Source organism: Botryllus schlosseri, chromosome 7 (genome assembly GCF_051294905.1).
Source record: "Botryllus schlosseri isolate E-star chromosome 7, Bs_hap1, whole genome shotgun sequence".
Taxonomy (NCBI): domain Eukaryota; kingdom Metazoa; phylum Chordata; class Ascidiacea; order Stolidobranchia; family Styelidae; genus Botryllus; species Botryllus schlosseri.
This window is the reverse complement of record NC_137242.1, coordinates 18,238,726-18,257,328: the sequence shown is the minus strand read 5'-3', so window position 1 is coordinate 18,257,328 and position 18,603 is coordinate 18,238,726. Positions and strand designations below refer to the sequence as shown.

At 38.5% G+C, this 18,603-nt stretch overlaps 1 protein-coding gene across 6 annotated transcripts in view; it reads left to right on the top strand.

Annotated features, from left to right (window-relative positions):
* The window catches only part of LOC145442780 (uncharacterized), a 290,597-nt gene that overhangs the window by 134,135 nt on the left and 137,859 nt on the right, over window positions 1-18,603 (top strand). For all 6 annotated transcript variants that reach the window (XM_080320766.1, XM_080320768.1, XM_080320767.1 and 3 more), the window contains 4 exons: window positions 174-260; window positions 312-429; window positions 5,221-5,367; window positions 6,437-6,580. In XM_080320766.1, the coding sequence (XP_080176892.1) occupies window positions 174-260; window positions 312-429; window positions 5,221-5,367; window positions 6,437-6,580 (496 nt within the window). The remainder of the gene's footprint in view (window positions 1-173; window positions 261-311; window positions 430-5,220; window positions 5,368-6,436; window positions 6,581-18,603) is intronic.

The window sequence follows — 18,603 nt, the reverse complement described above, 5'->3', positions numbered from 1 at the left end:
GTAAACGTTAAGAGCCACCGTTCCAACATTTCATGCTCCAATCGCTTCTTTAGTTTTTTTTCGCCACTCTGCCTCAGAAAATTGCCCAAAATAGGGTGATTACGCCCACCGATGGCTAAGGAGTGGCAAAATAATGTTTCGGTGGCGTCAAGTTATATTTCTTTTTCATACAGGTAATTTTGGTTCAGTTGGACAAAACGTTCAATTTGGAAGACGGCAAGGGGTGTCAATATGATGCACTGGTATTCCAGGGATATGGGGTACGTCATTATTGACTAGTGAAAAAATATGATAATTAGAAATAATTTCAGAAATTCTGCGGCTCATCATTTACAAACTTTGCAACAAAAAACAATTCGCTGAATGTTCACTTCAAAAGCGACAATTCAGCATCGAGATCAGGATTTTCAATTTCATGGCGCGCTGTCGGTAAGTCAATTTGCAGGGCTATTCGACGAATTCCGCAGGGGTGTCAATCATACGGGCAGCGGGCCGCGTAAATAATATTTTGAGACAGCGAATGTCGAACATGCTCATATGCCACGATATAACCTTCCGAGGCCAATGTTGCGCTTGCAATCTGATCACCATTAGTAACAAGTGTGTGACATCGAGAACAAATCATAATGAGGTAAAAAATTTCACACTCGGTACAGTTTCCAGGAGAAATGATCTAAATCAGGGCGGTCAAATTCAACAAATTCACGGGCCGGACCATTCAAATGATTCTAAAATGCTACCACTAAATCCATACATTTGTTTTTCAGTGGGTCCTTTATTATACCAGCGCTATACAAAATAGTCGTATACATTATACGGATCCGGCCCGCGACGGGATTTTGAGCGGCCCACAGAGAGTTTTTACACTGAAAGTGAAATTCTAATCTGAAAGTATTGAAAAATTTCATTCGTCACAGAATGAATGGTCAAGAAACTACTTGTTCTTTTCGGGTGAACATACATTTGCGACCGAACAATTTCTACCATCATGAACATTAACAAGACAATGCAGCGTTCCAAGCAAACTGATGTTCACGTACACTGCAGTCACGTGCAGTCTTTACTAAAGGTTTCTACACCCGACAGTACATGTCTGATTGACTTGAACAGCTATTACAGTACAATAGGTTAACATATTCATTAAGTATATTGTTTTGGTGTCTATGTTTTAAACTTATAGTTTACGTTTACATTTCATACGACGATAGATAAATACGTGATTAATTTATCAATTCTATAATCCGACCCGCCAAGTATTTCGTTTTCCCATATCAGGCCCGCCAACCGGAGAAGCTGCGCGCCCCTGCATTACACAGTATTGGTTTCAGAACTATATTCATTGCAGTAAAAAAATTTGTTCACTCGAAGACTTTTCGTGTGCCTCTTCCTAAGAGTTGACGGCACAATAGAAAGCATATATACACAGTACACACAATTTTTGTTGACTATGGTCTGACAAATGTTTATGACTGACTCTTGGGCCTTTAATTCAAAAATGAAATCAGTTTTTTTCCTTGTCACGTGACATGTTCGAGTTAGCCATCATTTTGTCTGATAACCCTCAAAATGCACGACATTTTAAATACTGTGTTCATTATGTGATGAAAAGGAGAAGGGCGCTGAGAGCACATGGGAGCGGTGTCGGTTCAAAAGAATACTGTTGTGTAGTTTTTAAACCACTCTTACTCTGTCTGCCTGGTAATATGTGTTGACCAGTGTTATGATTTGAATAGATGAAATAGTTTTGAGAAACCAGGGTGTTTTCAGTCTGATTGTTGATCTTAACGTTGTGACCAATATAAATCAGATACACCTTTTCAGGTGAAGTGCTCTAATTCAGTGATTACCAAGCCTATTTCGGAAAGGTACAGACTCTAGATGTATACTCAAGACTTGTGCAATGTGCATCCCCTATAAACATAATACACCGAATCCGTAGTAATCCTAATCGGAACAAGGAAGAGCAAGGCTGCAAAGTATAGGAAATGCTTAGTTCTATTGCAATTTGCAACAGAGTCATACTGACTCCATAGTGTCGATTGTGACTCCCAAAGAGCCATCGAACGATGTCAATCAATGGTCACATAACACATGAAGATTCGTGACGTCACTCTGGCACGAATCGAAGTTCAACACGTGGAAATCGTCATGTGGGCCGTATTTTCTCTGTAACAACTGAAGCGATGTTATAAGCAATGTCCCTTATAACCGGTGCAGGAGCAAATGTCAAATATATCCAGTTCTATTTTCGTAAGCTCATTGATACCGTCGCTCCGGATCCATTACGTCAAAACTGCGGTTTAAGGAAGAAAGCTCATCGCAATATTCACAAAAATAACACAATCAATGAGTGCGAAACACTTATTTCTGCACAAACATGTGTACATAATTCATTTGAGCGGCAACAATTCCTGGATTCCTTAAATAAATTATGTGAATTCAGTCAATAGCAATGGCATAGCATCTTATGAAATACATCGGAGCCGGAACTACTTTTTAAACAACTTTCTCCAGCTGCATTTGGATTTCACGAAAAGGTCCAGCTCTAGTACACTTTGACAAATAGAACATTTTCAGCTATTCCCCATTAGATTAGAATTATAATTACCGTTGCACCGTCGTTTTCCAATTTAGAAATACAGGTACACATTTTTTTTTCAAATTAGAAATAGAGTTACACAGTTTTTTCCACATTAGAGTATAATTAGAATTTCTGAATACGCAAAATCTTGGAAATTGATTGAAATTGTGAATGATAAATGAATACAGCAAAAATCAAGTTCAGTTCATCTGAAATCACAATTAGGGCTGGGCTTAATGATTCGAGTACTGGAATCTGAACCGAGCAATAATTTTAATGATTCGAGTCGAGTAGTAAAAGACGATTTTTTCGATTACTGAAATGATACGCATCTTACCACTGAAAGGTAATTTATCAACGAGAATTCTAGTTTCGATACTAATTTTCACTGTTGAATCCTTGACACCTAGTTTGGCGATATCGTAGCGTACGAAAGATATAGTACAAAGCTACGAAGGTTACTGGACGTAGCACATTTCCGAAGTTATGATCATCCCACAGCATTGTCACCAAGTGAAATGAAATCGGTACGGTCGAAAAAATATCGAAGTATCATTTATGAGATGGATAACAGGCAATATATTCTTTGTGGGGGCATAAACGGTACCTATTTGAACTTTGACGTATTACATTCTGTTATGACGTCATTATGAGTGATACTCGATTACTCGACTCGTCTCGAAGCATATTACGCGATTCAGAATCAAATCACTCAGGTACTCGAGTTCGCCCAGCCCTAATCACAATGCATTCCCATGAGCATCACCATGGTTAAAGTCTGTACACCAAGCTTGGCTTCTTTTGCACTATACCAGGGGTCAGCAACACGCGGCCGGTGAGGTCATATTTTGCGGCCCACGATCTGATTTGGGATTTTGAAAAAACGCAAAATAAAGCATTTTTAAACGCTGAAATTGATTTCAGTTTCAAATTATTATTGTTGTTGTGTTAAAATAAGCTATTCGCCTGTGCTCAACAACACTATTCCTCACTATAGCGGAAACGGCTTCGGCGACGGCAATAGCATTCCATCGACGGAGAGTCAGCTGATAATACGGTTACCGTATTTAAAGATCAGAAAAAGAGAACAGTTCTAAAAAAATCTGAAAGCTGTGATTCCATTTAGGAAAACTGGTAAATCTGAGAATTCTGCGTTGATGCCCCCAAAAAAGTTATGGATTTGTTTCGACTCCCAGGTCACCCACTATTTCTGTTAATTTTACGGTGTTGACTAAAAAAGGTCATCATTTTGATCGACTCCGCATTACCCGTATTCTACAATTCTGCACTGTAAAAAATAAAGGTGGATTTCAGGGTGTATTCAGGGTGGAAATATTGTTTTCGCCTATGGTCAAATGAGGGAGAATATAATACACCTTCCGAAAGGTGATATACTTCTTTCCACCCCTGTTTAAGCGTTGATGATGAATCCACGTATACGTGCGAGATGCTCATGTGGAGTTGATGTCGCGAAATTGAATGCATGTGCGTAAGGTGGCTGGTCACACAAACGGCTGGACAGACATTAATACTATATATCGATACACAGAGACAGCGAGATAGTACTTATCGACACACCGTGAAAATCAAACATTTAATCTTCTGCAACTAGTTGAGAATTGGAAATAAAATTGTATATTTGAGATGCGATTGTTCATATACCATGTCATTTCCAATTCTTTTCTAGTTGCAGAAGATTATCCCTGACGAGTGTCAGCCAAAAATACTCGGGTTCATTTCAATATGAATATGCTATTCAAATATCACGAAGTCGAACTCCTGCAATGTCGAATTTTGTGTCATAAAATCATAGCTGACTACAATATCCATCATTTTGACGCAAGGGGTATATATTACATAGTTATTGAAGCAAAGAAATCCAACGCATTTGAATCCTTGCGCATCTTCATGACACTATTATGAAACCTTTATAACCTGAAAAGTCGAAAACGATAATGTACCAAATCCGAAATACGGCTACGTTGACCAGGAATGTTTGCGTTATTTTGACGAAATCACTCTAAATCCTGTCAGGACGTGTGCCATATATCCCAGCTAAATCTCTGATCACTTTTACGACAAATTTCCGAAACCTTTATAACTAGAAATCAATAGTACACTATGCGTTACTTAGCATTGAAACAAATGCACAAGCGACTAGCGTGCTAACCAATTTCTGGTTGCTATGCGCTACGCGTCTCGTGATCTGAGTCCTGTAAATAACCTATTCAAGTTGGTAAATTTGCCGTATCAGTGAACAGAAGGCTCTTGTTTCGTTGACTTTTACTTACTAAAATCTCGGCATCAAATACAGCAGTGACAGTAACAGTAGCGTTATAACAGAGTAATTGGAAACTACTGATAAGAAAAGCATTGATCACAAGATGCACGATGGCTTGATTACAAAAGACTATGCGAATCACCAGAAACCGTTTCACCACAAATTACGTATATCCAAATTTGAAATGGTCTGTCGTAGCTGGACTATTATACGCGCATTTCTACATACAACAAAATATATTGTGAACCTAGTAACGTTTGTAAATATGTTTGATACAATATCCACAAGCAACCAAATTGTTTCGATGAATGAACGATTAACTGCTGGATGTAAGGACATATAACTAAATTCATTGCAGGTAAATGGAAAAGCTGGTCGACATGGAGAAAGTGTACAGGAATATGCAACGGAAACGATGTGAAAAGAACAAGAATATGTCCTGGGCCACGAATTTGCGTTGGCAATGCAGAAGAATTACAAGAATGTAATCCTTCAGTTTGCCCAGGTGTATATTTCCCAATATGAAGTTAATAAGAACAAAGTTTCAAAAATATCGAAAACCATAAATTTAAAAAAGACTCCTACCAGGGATAGTGGCATGGATCCCCGCTATATACTGTATAAATCAGGGATCCCCAACACGCGAGGTCATTTTATGCGGCCCGCGACATGTTTTGAGATTCTAGAAGAACGCTAAGATAAGCATTTTTAAATGGTAAATTGACTTCAGTTTCAACAACTTGTTGTAGTTGCTTCCAAATTAGCTATCCTCTTGTGCCCAGCATCACTATTTCTCACTAGCTAAAACGGCTTTGGCGATGGCAACAGCATTCCATTGAGGGAGAATCTTCTGATATGAATTGGCATATTGCCTTAACGAGCAATTTCTCGTACACTGCCAAGGCCGAGACGGTTAGAAAACGACGTAGGGCTTCCCAATATGATCTAGGCTTTACGTGGAGATGGTTTTTAATCTAGTAACGTCTCTCTCTCTCGGCCCAATATCGATTCCATAGTCGCTGAAAAGCGGTGCCCGGTATCGTCCACAGCTCAGAGTTTAGAGTAAAATGAAATTAATGACCATGAAGTTTTGTTGAATTTGTAGTCATATTACTCTTGTACTAACAATGCCCATCGCCTATGTTAGGGAGAAAAGCGTTGTACTGACGTGAAGTCTGAAAACGCGGTTGCTAAACCGTGTGGCCTATTTTACATCAATATTGAATTCATGCGGCCCGCGGCTACTACGAAATTTGAAGATGGCCCTCGACCCGTTTTGAGTGGGTAACCCCTTGTATATATATATATATATATATTTATAGTGTTTTCAGTTATGGACTAGCTCGTCCAACCGACAATCCTCGCATCATTTCTAAAACAGGCCAAGAACTTTACGAAGGAATTTTCAGTCTATAGAAACTAATTTAATACCTGTTGTTGTGACTTAGCCTGCGCAGCCTATGTAATTACAATTTCATCTTCATCAAATCAATTGGATGCGAATATATTTGTAATACTTTAATGTGCAGTTTCATGATCAATTGATAATAATAGAAAGAATGTGAATTTATCAGGAAAGTGGTCTCCATGGACCTCAAATGGGTGCGATGCAACCTGCGGTGGCGGTAATCAGAGAAGAACCCGAGCATGTCGGGGGCCTGGCGTTTGCATGGGGACGTCAAGTAGATCTTCAGTCTGCAATACCTTACCGTGCGCAGGTACGTAATATCAATTTCTATTTTCTTATCACCATCGATCCTTAACACCACCAAGTCAGATAACGCTGTATGTTTACCGTGAAGTCTAAACTCAAATTGGTTCGTGGGCCGGACCAGTCAACTGATTTCAAAATGTTACCTCATGCCTTTGATTTCCGCTCGAATACTTTATTATCAGGCATATATAAATAACACTGGTCGACATTTTCCAACTTTTTTCTTGTTTATTTTTAGAACGATTAATTGAGTTTACCTAATTTGACGATGCTGATTCCGAATTTGCCGTCAAAATTCACTTATCACGTCACAATTTTTCGCAAAAATCGAATGAAAATATTACTGAAATACGGCTGTATTAAGGGCGTTTATGCCCGTTTAGGTCCGTATATGACGCGCAACACATCCTACAAAGCTCACTGCTTACTTTATTGGATTTGAGGTTTGATTATCTTGAACTAAAGCCTTCCAGATGATCAGGATCCTTAGCATTTCCAAGAAATTTTGATGCAACTTCAATGAAAGAGAGTCATGTATTTTTTTTCCAAATCCGCCTTCCTAATAAGAAATAGGAGGTTTTAGTGAGTGTTCTGATTTGTGGTCCAGCAAATACACACTCTATTGTATTAACTCAAGTGAGGGAACCTTTCGTGAATGTATTTAGAACGTGCTCTCTCTTTGGTCAGAGCCTTTAAAAACTTTTTCATGAGAGTTTAATATATAATAATGGAAATACAACATTAGATCTGTCGATAAGAGCAGGCTCTGAAACATTTCAAAGCCTGGTGTAAGACACTCCCTCATCGGCCACTTCCGTTAAATTCAATGATTTCTACTGTCCCATTCACACATAAAACAAAGATACCTTGTAGTTCTAGACCGTTGAACCAGTAGCATATTCATGAGTTCAAAATCAACGGAAACTTTACAGGTTTGAGTAGTTTGAGTATTACATACTAAATTTGAAATCAAAAGTTTCATATTCTCGCAAGACCCCTTGATGCCAGTGGTACCAGCTACAATGATAGAAACACATTGATTTGTATTGTGCGACAGAACAGCTTTTAGGTTTGAGGCATAAATAAAGAGGCTACAATTCACAGTTCACAATGTCTCTATGAGACCTTGAACATCAACACAATAGACTAAAGACTTTCAATCTGGAACCTAGAATAAGAGCAGATTCATTTGGCAAATTCAAATTTATGACACATTTATTCAGTTCAGCTTGATTCAACTTTCTATAGCTGCTGATCATCATCACACACATGCTGAGAACATTCTTTAGACAGAGACTCTTCACTGAGAGAATCTTCTTCAACTGCTGGTAAAACTTTTGAAGTCATAGGAATTGAAACATCTGGCCCATGAGAAATCGGTCGTATTGCGCTAGTCAAATTGGATATTGAATTTTATGCTTATTTTTTGACATTAAATAAAAAAAAAACACGTGAGCAAAAGTAACAATCTTTTCCATGTCCATCTGGCTCTCTTAAAACCATATTGGCACATCAAATGGTAAATATTTTTGTTTTCAAATGCTTCACAGCCTCAATGTCGCTTTATTGTTTGTTCATTGTGCTGTGCATACCTCTTCTTTACATTGCCTAGGCGCAGGTCTGATTTCAGTTTTTTGATGTCTGATTTTAAAGACTACTCCAAGTCGCTTCGACGCCTTCCTATCCTTTCATTGTATCGCAGTTTTGTTATGTTTTGAAAAGAAGAAAATAATAATAAATTAATAGTGATATTAAAAACTGGGCCTAGATAATGAATTTTTCACATACTTATAAAAGGTTACTTTTACTTCTACTTGAGTAGAAATTGACGCTGTTACTTCGACTTCTACTTCTACTTGAGTACTTATGGTAACTATTTTGACCACCTCTGATGACGTCACTATGGTGATAGCTATGACCAAACAACAAGGAATACGTCACAGAACAGGATGTTTTAGCACTAAAATGCAAAATTTTAAATCACAGATTATAATAAATCTTGACGTGAGAGAAAAAAAAACGACTGGATATTCGTAATCAGCGTACCAAAATTGACTCAGTAGTCATCATTTTGGTCAAAAAATAAAAATCATGTCGACCAGTGTATTACACGGCTCATATAGGGGTTCTATTCTAGCAACATCTTTATTAGCGAACAAGGGAATTGGAAATAGTTTATGATTGTCCGGTTGAGTACAGTTAAGAACCGTTAAAACAGTGGCGCTAACGACGATATAAGTTGACATATCTCTATGCTCCCTTTGCTGTAGTCGTAAACTGGTGTTAGACCATCGTATGCGCCGCAAGGAATACAAGATCTTCAACCGTAAACGCTGACGTTGGAATGTGGATTATCATTATTAAATCGCAATTCGGGTTTCTCTCAGGTCCAGGACCTCTCTGGTGGGAAGTGATACAGCAGTGAGATCATAGATATTTGAATTATATATTGGCGTTATTGCCACTGTGAATAACTACTTTTTGGCCCATTTTTTCATAAAACTCTGAACTCAGTGTGCACATTTTGCCTTCTCGAAACCACGACGCGGTAGTCGGGTGGTTATAATGTGGCCTATGAACAATGAACATGGTCGACAATTGCTGTCTTCAGGGAATATTCAATGAAAGTATTTCCTGCAGAAAATCTCTACATGTAAAACAAATGTGGTAATATAAAAATATTTCAATCTACTCCGAATTGCTTCGCGGGCCGGATGAAATTGTCTGGCGGGCCGGATGCGGCCCGCGGGCCATACACTTTAAACGAAAACGGTGTGTTTTCGCCATTCGTACCCTAGTGTAGGGTGTGTTTTGAGTCATCACACCTTTTTGGTACTAAATTTATCATTTACACCTAGGCTAGTGGGTGTGAATAAGCCAAATACACCCATACCACAAAATCACACCCTGAGCATTGACATTTGGTGTGAATTGTTAGTGATTATACCTTTTGTCAGACAAATATGAAGTTTGAGATTCAATCCGCGCTTATCGCTTCCCCAATACTTTACTTTTGAAGTTTTAAGTCTGTGTTAGTCAGAAGCCTTGTTTAGCTGGCAGGGGTGCGGCAAGTGTGCATCCTTGTAAAACAAAGTCGAATCACTGTACTAATCACTGTATGGGCAGTTGAGAACTTCTCTGCTGTGTCTAACTGTAGGTCGTGTTGGACATATTTTCTTGGGGTTGAATTATCCACCGAAACTCGTGTTTTCGCCCATTTTATTGTTGTTCGTGTCTTTAAGTCTTCTTAGGTAGGCTATTTACATTGTTGCAACATTGCATTGTTCAGTTTTTTTTAAATCTGATCCGGTTTGATCAAGTAAATTCGCCTACGCATATAGCTTTAGTAACAAATAAGCATTCGTTGTATCAGTTCGTGTGCTACAACGACATGAATGAATAATAGCTAAAACTGCGGAATCATACTGTAATTCACATTTATCGTACACTGCGGTACTCGTGCTTTGGCTGAAATTTCACCCTGACTAGCATAGTGTGACCGATGTATGTCGAGTGTGTGGCAAAATACGACACATTGTGAAATTGCCACGATATTGGTTTATAATTTCTTTCATTCCCCGTCAAATGCACAATTGTACGTATATGTACAAAATATATCGGACCTATTCCGCACGCCATTGCTGTATAACCACAGTATAATGCAGGTTTAGGGTATACAGAACCAGAGGTGGTCAAAGTAGTCAAGGAAGCTACTCAAGTAGAAGTAGAAGAATAAATTTACTCTAGTACGAGTAAAAGTACTTCTTCCATTAGCCCCGTAATACTGCCTGAAGTAGAAGTAGAATTGACAGACTTTAAATCTACTCAAGTAAGTAAGTAGTTTTGAAAACAGTCTTAATTCGTTCGCATAGACTGTCAAAAGCGACAAATTGAGCTATGCGGAAGGTGCAGAGAGCTTGATTCGTATTGATGCATCCCAGGAGGTATCGATTTTCGACAGGATAAGCATTCTTTCGCCTCATGGGATGCAAATTATAGTATTGATATGAAAATGCGATACCAACCCTGTGTTTACTAGGAACCCCCTTTTTAGGGAATATCGTGGCATGGCGTCCTACCCCATATTATAAGGCCACAAGTTTCGGCGAAGAGTAATACGGAGAAGTTATATCGGATACGGTTTCAACACTTTACGCCATTAGTATACGTTGATAACATATATTGTGGATCGTAAAATTTATATTTAGTGTGTATTTTCAGAAAATAGAAGCATTACTACACTTGCTTTTATGCTTCAACATGTATGTTCTGAAAACAAAAGAACTGAAAGTAATTAGAACTCAAAGTATGATACTCGGAATTGAAAGTGAAATGCAAATACCACTTCTAAAAAGCGGAAAATACATTTCATGTCTTTTGTCCATAAAGCTTCAAAGGTGATCTGCTAAAACAGGTGTAACGTTTAAAAAAGCCGGATTTTCCAGATTAGCAGGACACGTCATGGGCTGCTCGATTGCGATATGATAGGTAATTGCTAGGTTGCAATACGGTAGTTTCAAACGTAATGGTGGGCCATATTTACTGGGATGAAATATTTGATATGGGCGGAAAGGCGGTGGGAACGGAACCAAACAATCCGGTACCCAAATTATATTCACTGATACTTTCGTGAAAACATATTTGTCTCTCTATAACTACTGTGCGCGAAGCGTATCAAAATTTCTGGGCTTCACTTGACTTTTATAAATATCAAATGTTAGTACTCCGTGAAAACAGCCCGAAATTTCTCAGGCTATCTTTCGTATAGGGCAGACCTGGGCAAAGTGCGGCCCGCGGGCAAAATGCGGCCCGCGAAGCTATTCTGTGCGGCCCGCGAAAGGTTTCTTCGAATTCAAAACATAAAACTTTCTTTTTGAATGACGAAAACCACAGGCTGTATCAAATGAACAGGAAATTCGTTTACTTTGAAGCCTGTTCATTAATATGCCACGATTACGCTGCCTATACGTACCTGGCATGCGTAATCCAGATTCAAAATAAAGGCAAGGTGGCAAAGTATGAGTAGCAATTGAAGTCACAAAAATTACTGTTTCCATATAGTTTAGTTCAAACCTTCCTCGTTGCCATTGTCACATTACGCGTTATACGGTATTTGTTTCAATTTGTTACGAATTCCCGTAAGACAAGTCGATCAGTGCTCCCGATTACTATGACTCAGTCATATCTATCACACATAAAAGATTACCGGGCATGCCAAAAAAGAAAGCCGAAAACTGAAATTCAAAGAAGGTTTAGAATTTAGAGCACTAAATATTCGCATTGGAGTCAGGGGTAAACCCATCCTTTCCGTCTTTGCCGAGCATGTCGCCGAGATTAGTAATTTTAATTAAAGTCGTTCTTATGACAAAAACACGAATCACTCGGTCAAGAGAGGGCGAAGTTCAGAAAAACTGCAAGCTTCTCTCAACATAAAAGCTATTTAAGCTGCACACTGCTCGGATGGCAGCGATCAAGAAAATATAAGCTTTGTTCTATTGCATATTCATTTCAATGCAGTGGTTCTCGAACTGGGAGACGTGAAAGGGGAAAGCATCAGAAAGGTGCTGCGAAGTCCAGTTGCTCTGTGTATTGTCCGACTTTGATATTTCATAATTCGCTCATCAACAGCCATAATATCCAATGCCATCAAACTATCCGTTGGGATTGCTAGCATTCTGGTTGCATTTTGTGATATCATGATAAGAGAGCTCAAAATTGTTCACTATCATAAAGGGAGGCGTGCCTAAAAAAGTTTGAGAACCACTGCTTTAGAGTCTTAATAGAAGAACGTGAATAGGGGTTTGAAGAGAGCTAAAATGTATCATGTTTAACATTGTTTCGAATCATGACAGCAAATAGATATTTTTTAATTAGCCGTCACTTTCTCATTCCGTAATATCAACACATTCAAGGAGCAGCATTTATTAACCATGTGATTTAGAAATAAAATTGAGATTAAAATACGCTGGAGAACATAGCTAAAATTTTTCACTCGGCCCGCCAACGCATTTATTTTTCTCATTTGGCCCGCGGAGGAAAATAATTGCCCACCCCTGTTATAGGGGTGTTAATCTACTTCTACTTGACAAACTGAAAATAGCGAAAAGTAAGTAAGTAGATCACAAAATATTACGAAGCAGAAGTAGAGAAAATCAGATCTACTTGAGTAAGTATCAGAAGTAGAGGAAACTACTTGAGTACTTCGAAAAAGTAGAAGTACTTCGTTACTGACCACCTCAGTATAGAACTGTGAATACTGGACGGAGTTATATTTCAGCCACAAACTCACGTGAGTAGTACGCAATAGCTTACCCCATTGGCGTAACAAGAATTCAAATTAGAACTGGGCACAAGGTTACGTCACGGAACAATAATTGAATCGGGCGAAATGAGGCCTAAATTGGGGCAGAGTTTCCTGGTTATTTTCATATCTATATTGTTATCTTATCCACTATTTGGAAGCTTCATGAATTGCACAGTAAGCCTAACCGGCAATTGGCATACAGCTTTCGGATTATATCGATGGTTCGATCTAGTACTGCAAGACATTTTTCAGCTTATGATGATATGATCTGCAGCTTCACAGCTATCAAATCCATATTTCCGATAAATCAATTATAGTATACACAATGATACAAATATTTCGGAGACCTTTAACTTCGATATAGTTATAGAATCAGTTGGTCAATTGTCACATCATCATGGAACATAGAAACCGCCGTCACCAGAACAGCTGCTACACTTTAGTTTCGCTACACCTATGTTTCGTTATGTGCCGTATTTCCGCGCTTACGAGACCAGCCTAGCTATCGAGTGACCGTATTAGTTGCCGTGAATCGGTGAAGAAAGCCTCTTTCGAGATTGAAAGATCTGGATGGTGAGTTATACTTCGTAACGGTACTATATTGTAAAGAACATTTGTTCCGTTGCGTTTCCGGTACAGATCCGATTCCTGGTACTCACTGTTGCAGCTGTACTGTACAGAATTATATGTTGCAAGTTGCGATTTTAAACGTACCGGTAGTGACCATATATTGAATTCACATACATTGTTGTACCACCAGTACCGATACCAATATCCAAAACACAGTATCTCAACGGCCCCAATGTAGATATTACTGTTGACAGGTCCAGCATCAGCTATGATTATAAACTAATTTGGGTTTGATCAACATTGTTTGTAAGTGCATTGAAAAAAATCGATTGGATTGTCGTTATATATGTATTATGATTACCAAAGCAAACCGCGATCTGTTCAAGTGTAAAGGGTACCACTGACTATGGAGAGTTATGTTATAGGCGTATCACTCCGTCCTTATATGTTATGTTATGGTAGGCAGCAGAGATGAGCGGATTAGGAATTTCTATGTCCTAATCCAATCCAAATCCGAAACTTCAAATCCAAATCCAAAACCTAATCCATAACTTTTTCATATTTAAGTCCATGTCCAATCCTAATCCGATTCCAACTTGGAATTCAGAAAAAAATGCTAATTTATGCAAGGGAGGGATTGGAAAATTTACTTTCACAACCAACGATTCTCTTGATTTAAGATAACTTAGCACAGGGCTGCACCTCTTATGTTCATTTGCACCGAGTGAACCATAGTGTAGTGTACTATCAGTACATCAATAACTGATCTGAATAAAGTTTGTCGCCATTCGCCACACGACATATCAATCTCCCAGAAAATCGGTAAATCCAATCCAAATCCTAATCCGTTCAGAAAAAAATCTCTAATCCTAATCCAATCCAAATCCGACAAAATTTCACAAATCCTGTTTTTTCAAAACCTAATCCTAATCCATGCTCATCTCTGGTAGGCAGGTATACATATTCTGTATTCTTCTTCAGACTTGGTCAAAGATAGCAAATCTTGTGGCTCTTGAAGAATGAAATTATCTCTTCGTCCTCATGAGCAAACAAGTGTAGTATACAAACATGTAAGCGATTCCAAGAACTAATTGGTGGCAAGGGGTTGAAGCACTATTAAAATTCAGTGGTATCTGCGGTGAGCAATGGACATTTGATAAAAGGTTTCGATTCCGATAAATTGGGGCCAGTGAATCTTAATGATATTATAACACACGTGGAAATAAGTGGGATGCTTTCGGAAACATGATGAAAATTAATATATAATGAATTCTGGAGTCATGAAGAGCTATCCTAGATTCAGTTCCCTCATGAGTCGTAATCCAAATAGCTTATCTGCGACAAAAAATCTTGGAAGTCGAAAGGACCATGATTTTCCTGAGAAATATCCAGTTCTCAGGCTGTAGCAAAATGGGTATGTTGATTTCACACTAACTGCAAACTCTAGCATGAATATGGCGGATTTCACTAAGAACAGGCTTTTGCCTTTTTACAGTGGCCATCCGGGGCCTACCATGAAAGTACAGATTTTGCAAGTTGTACGACTTCATTAGACGTGTATGGCTAGGCGTCTGGTATCGAGAACTGTGATCGCAAACAATCATTGAGTCAGTCGTGATGTATGTTTGGTAAGCGTCGGCCTCTAAATCCTACGAGTGTGCCGTTCCTTATTAGGCCGTAAGTATCGTAGGCCCCGGGCCTCCTCATACTATCTGCTGAGAGTATATGACCCATCAACCAAACTACCTCTCTTAAAACTACTGCACTTCTTATTTATTTTTGTTTAAAGCAATTTTGACATGTGTTTGACATTGTCATTCCATATAGCCTACTTGTCATTGAGTAGAAATTCACATCCACTGCTTGAGTAGCAGCGCACCCTACTACAGCCACCTCGGTGTGTAACAGTGCACGGAGTACCTTGGTCTTTAATGTTTTTACCAATATGAAGACGCAAACATAGCATAGCCAAGGTTCATCAAACTTTACTTTTGATCAATGTACGGAAATCCGAATATAATCACTCCTTGACTCATGATATAACTTACACTCAATCTGTGCATCTGCTCAATATTGATAAATCTGCTTATTGTTAGATTCAAGGACGAACTGCTATTAGTGGCATCATCTGTGAATGTGAAATCAAATATGTTGTTGGTGAGTAATAAACTGTACGTAGGAGAGTTGCACAATCGTATTTTACTCGCTTATTTGCAAGCATAACGCAAGACAAGGCTACATCATCATTTCATATATCAGATGCCTTAGACCAGTGGTTCTCAACCGTGGAACCGCGGACCCCGGGGGGTCCGCGAAACCTCTAAATTTGCAAATGTCTGTTAACCGATTTGTAAATTTTAAATTAGGGAATTGCTTCAAAACTGCTAATGCTTCAGTGAGTACATCAACCGAATTGCCGTATGAGATTACAAATCTATCAATAACCTATTGCTGTTTGAAGATGTTTTGTTGAGGTTGTTGAAAATAGTTTTTTCTGGTCTGTCTCAAAAAAGTGATTACAACCTCATCATCAGGGAATCCATTTTATCCTGTGATATACATAACCACAACTCAGAATCTCTGGAAGATGAGCTTCTATATAAAAATGACTAGTCTTGACGTGACAACTTCATTGAAAAATCTGTTTCTCAATTTTGAGGCCATATTTGTGGCGACTGTGCTCAATGGTGTCGTCTGATGCGTCAGGCGTTAATATTGCATCCGCCGCCACCTACCTTTGTGGAAATATCAAATCGACCCAGTGAATTTTCAAGACAGTATCACATATTTCAAGAAATGAGAAATTCAGCAGCAGAAGTCCCATCGACATAATAAAAGTCTACCCACATATCTAAATATAGTATGATATTATTTTCAGAAGGGTCATTTCGTTGCTGTTTATCACTAGCCCGTGTGTTGATATTTGCACAAGATAGATGAAGGTTGCACGATAACTGAGCTAAATTTGAACTAGAATTTGTGGGGGTCTGCGGGGTCCGTCACGATCCAACATGTCTGCGCAGACAAAAAGGTTGAGAACCACTGCCTTAGGCGTGTAAAATCCAATCCAAATTGTCCACTACACTAAAAGTTTATGCCTCGTGGTTATTTTTTCAATTTTAGGATGCTACTAGACAAGATCATATCAGGGCATTTCAACCTAGTCGACGTCACATTTAACGGTAAAACGTATGCTGCGAAACAGTGATGGATCGTTATCAAAGAGCACAAATTCCAAGGTAATCATTAGCATTCAGCTAATTTGCTAATTTCCATGTATAAGGCAGGTGAAGGCTTTCTAATCAAGACACACTCAGACCTATATCTGTGGTCACTTTAAATCCCTTTGAAAGTCAATATTGAATAACCAGGAATTGTTTCGTGTCTTGAATCAATACCAATTTAGTGAACTTTAAATCAAAGTCCATGCATCTCTTACTCTGCTTTTCCATAAATTGTAGGATGCTGCTTCAAGACCGCATGCAGCAAGAGCAAGATTATATCACATGAATTACCAAATTTAGGAGTATGTTGTGGAAACTGAAAGACTTGTTATCAAGCCAGCAGGTATTACAACTTTGTTAACGACACTTGATGTCAACTTTCGTAGTCGCATATATAAGGTAGATCAAAGTTGAGATGGTCAAAGTTACCAGCGTTTCTACTCAAGTCGATGCAAAAATGCAGCCATCAATATATACTCGATTACAAGTAGCCGTTCCCTATACATTTCGAAGCTAAATCATGTGGAATTGGAATAATGGTAACCAGTTTTACGGCGATGTCTACTCTCAAAATTGCGATATGTATCTTCGCGACTACCGTAATGTGAAATTGCTGATGGCATATGAAGCTACTAACAGTCAGAATTTTCGAAAATGTATTCAGTTATTCCTGATACGGGTGCTGTTTGCGCTTGCGCATTTCATTTGTTAATCCTGATTTTAGTAATCATTTGTAATCAAGCCTTTTCAGATAGGCTGTTCTTACCGCTATATAAAGCGTCCGCGAACCACCATTCATTGGTTATTTATGTTGACGCAAAATTAATCGTAAATCTTACTTTGGTTCCTTGCTTACGTTAATCTTAATTCTGTCACGTTCGTCGGCCGTATGTTGCTGTTGCTGTGCTTAGTGTCATCTATCATCATCAAGGAGGGCGTGCTACTGTGTTATTAAAGTCATGGATCACGTGTATGAATTACAACGATTAGCATCCGTAGATAACCCCATAGACAGGCTTCTGCGACTATAATCGGCAGCGCAAGATTCAGACTGCCGCGCAGAAAAGTGCTGTTACCAAACTTTTATTCATTGAAGCGAAATGTCGGTAATCTAGTTATATTCTAATTGATGAAATGTTTCTAGGCTCTAATTCTAATTCCAATCTAATTTGTGAAATCTTTCTATGCTCTAACCTGAATTCTGATCTAATTTCTGTTTTTTTTTCATTCTGCAAATGCAGGAGAACTGTGTAGTGCGAATCGAGGTAAGCTTGCTGTACTGACATTTGCTATTCTCATGCTCATAAGATGAACTATGATTTGATACGGAGTTTGATTGAACTTTTTTTCGAATTCAGTAATTATAATTATGATCTAATTTGGAAAAAATCTGTTAGCTATAATTCCAATTTTAATCTAATTTCTAAATAACTGTTTAGCTATAATTCCAATTCTACTCTAATTCGAAAAAAGCTCAGTGGTTGTAATTTGATTCCAATCTAATTTGGAAAAGCTGAAAATATTCTAGTTGTCCAAGTTTGCCTGTTACATGTGGTTTTCATGACAACTCTCGATGAATTTCCATCTTGTTGATGCCTAATTGCTCACACATACAGTAATCGTGTGTGAATATGTTTCCTATAGCATTAATTTTCCGATCCGGCCACAGTCTGAACTGCAATCCAGTAGCAAGTGAAACATATGATTTTTGTAAGTACTTTGTGAAAATATATATAGTTTAGTTATCAGTATTCCAATTTACATATTTTATCATGTGCCTGTTGATTGGGTTGTGAATATGCATTTTGATTTCAGGATGATGCCGCAAGTTGTTACTGAAGATAGTGACTCAACCGTCGTCATAAAGGGCGTTTTGCGAAAACCTGGAGTTGGCGCCTTCCCAATATTACATGGGCAACGTTCTACGAG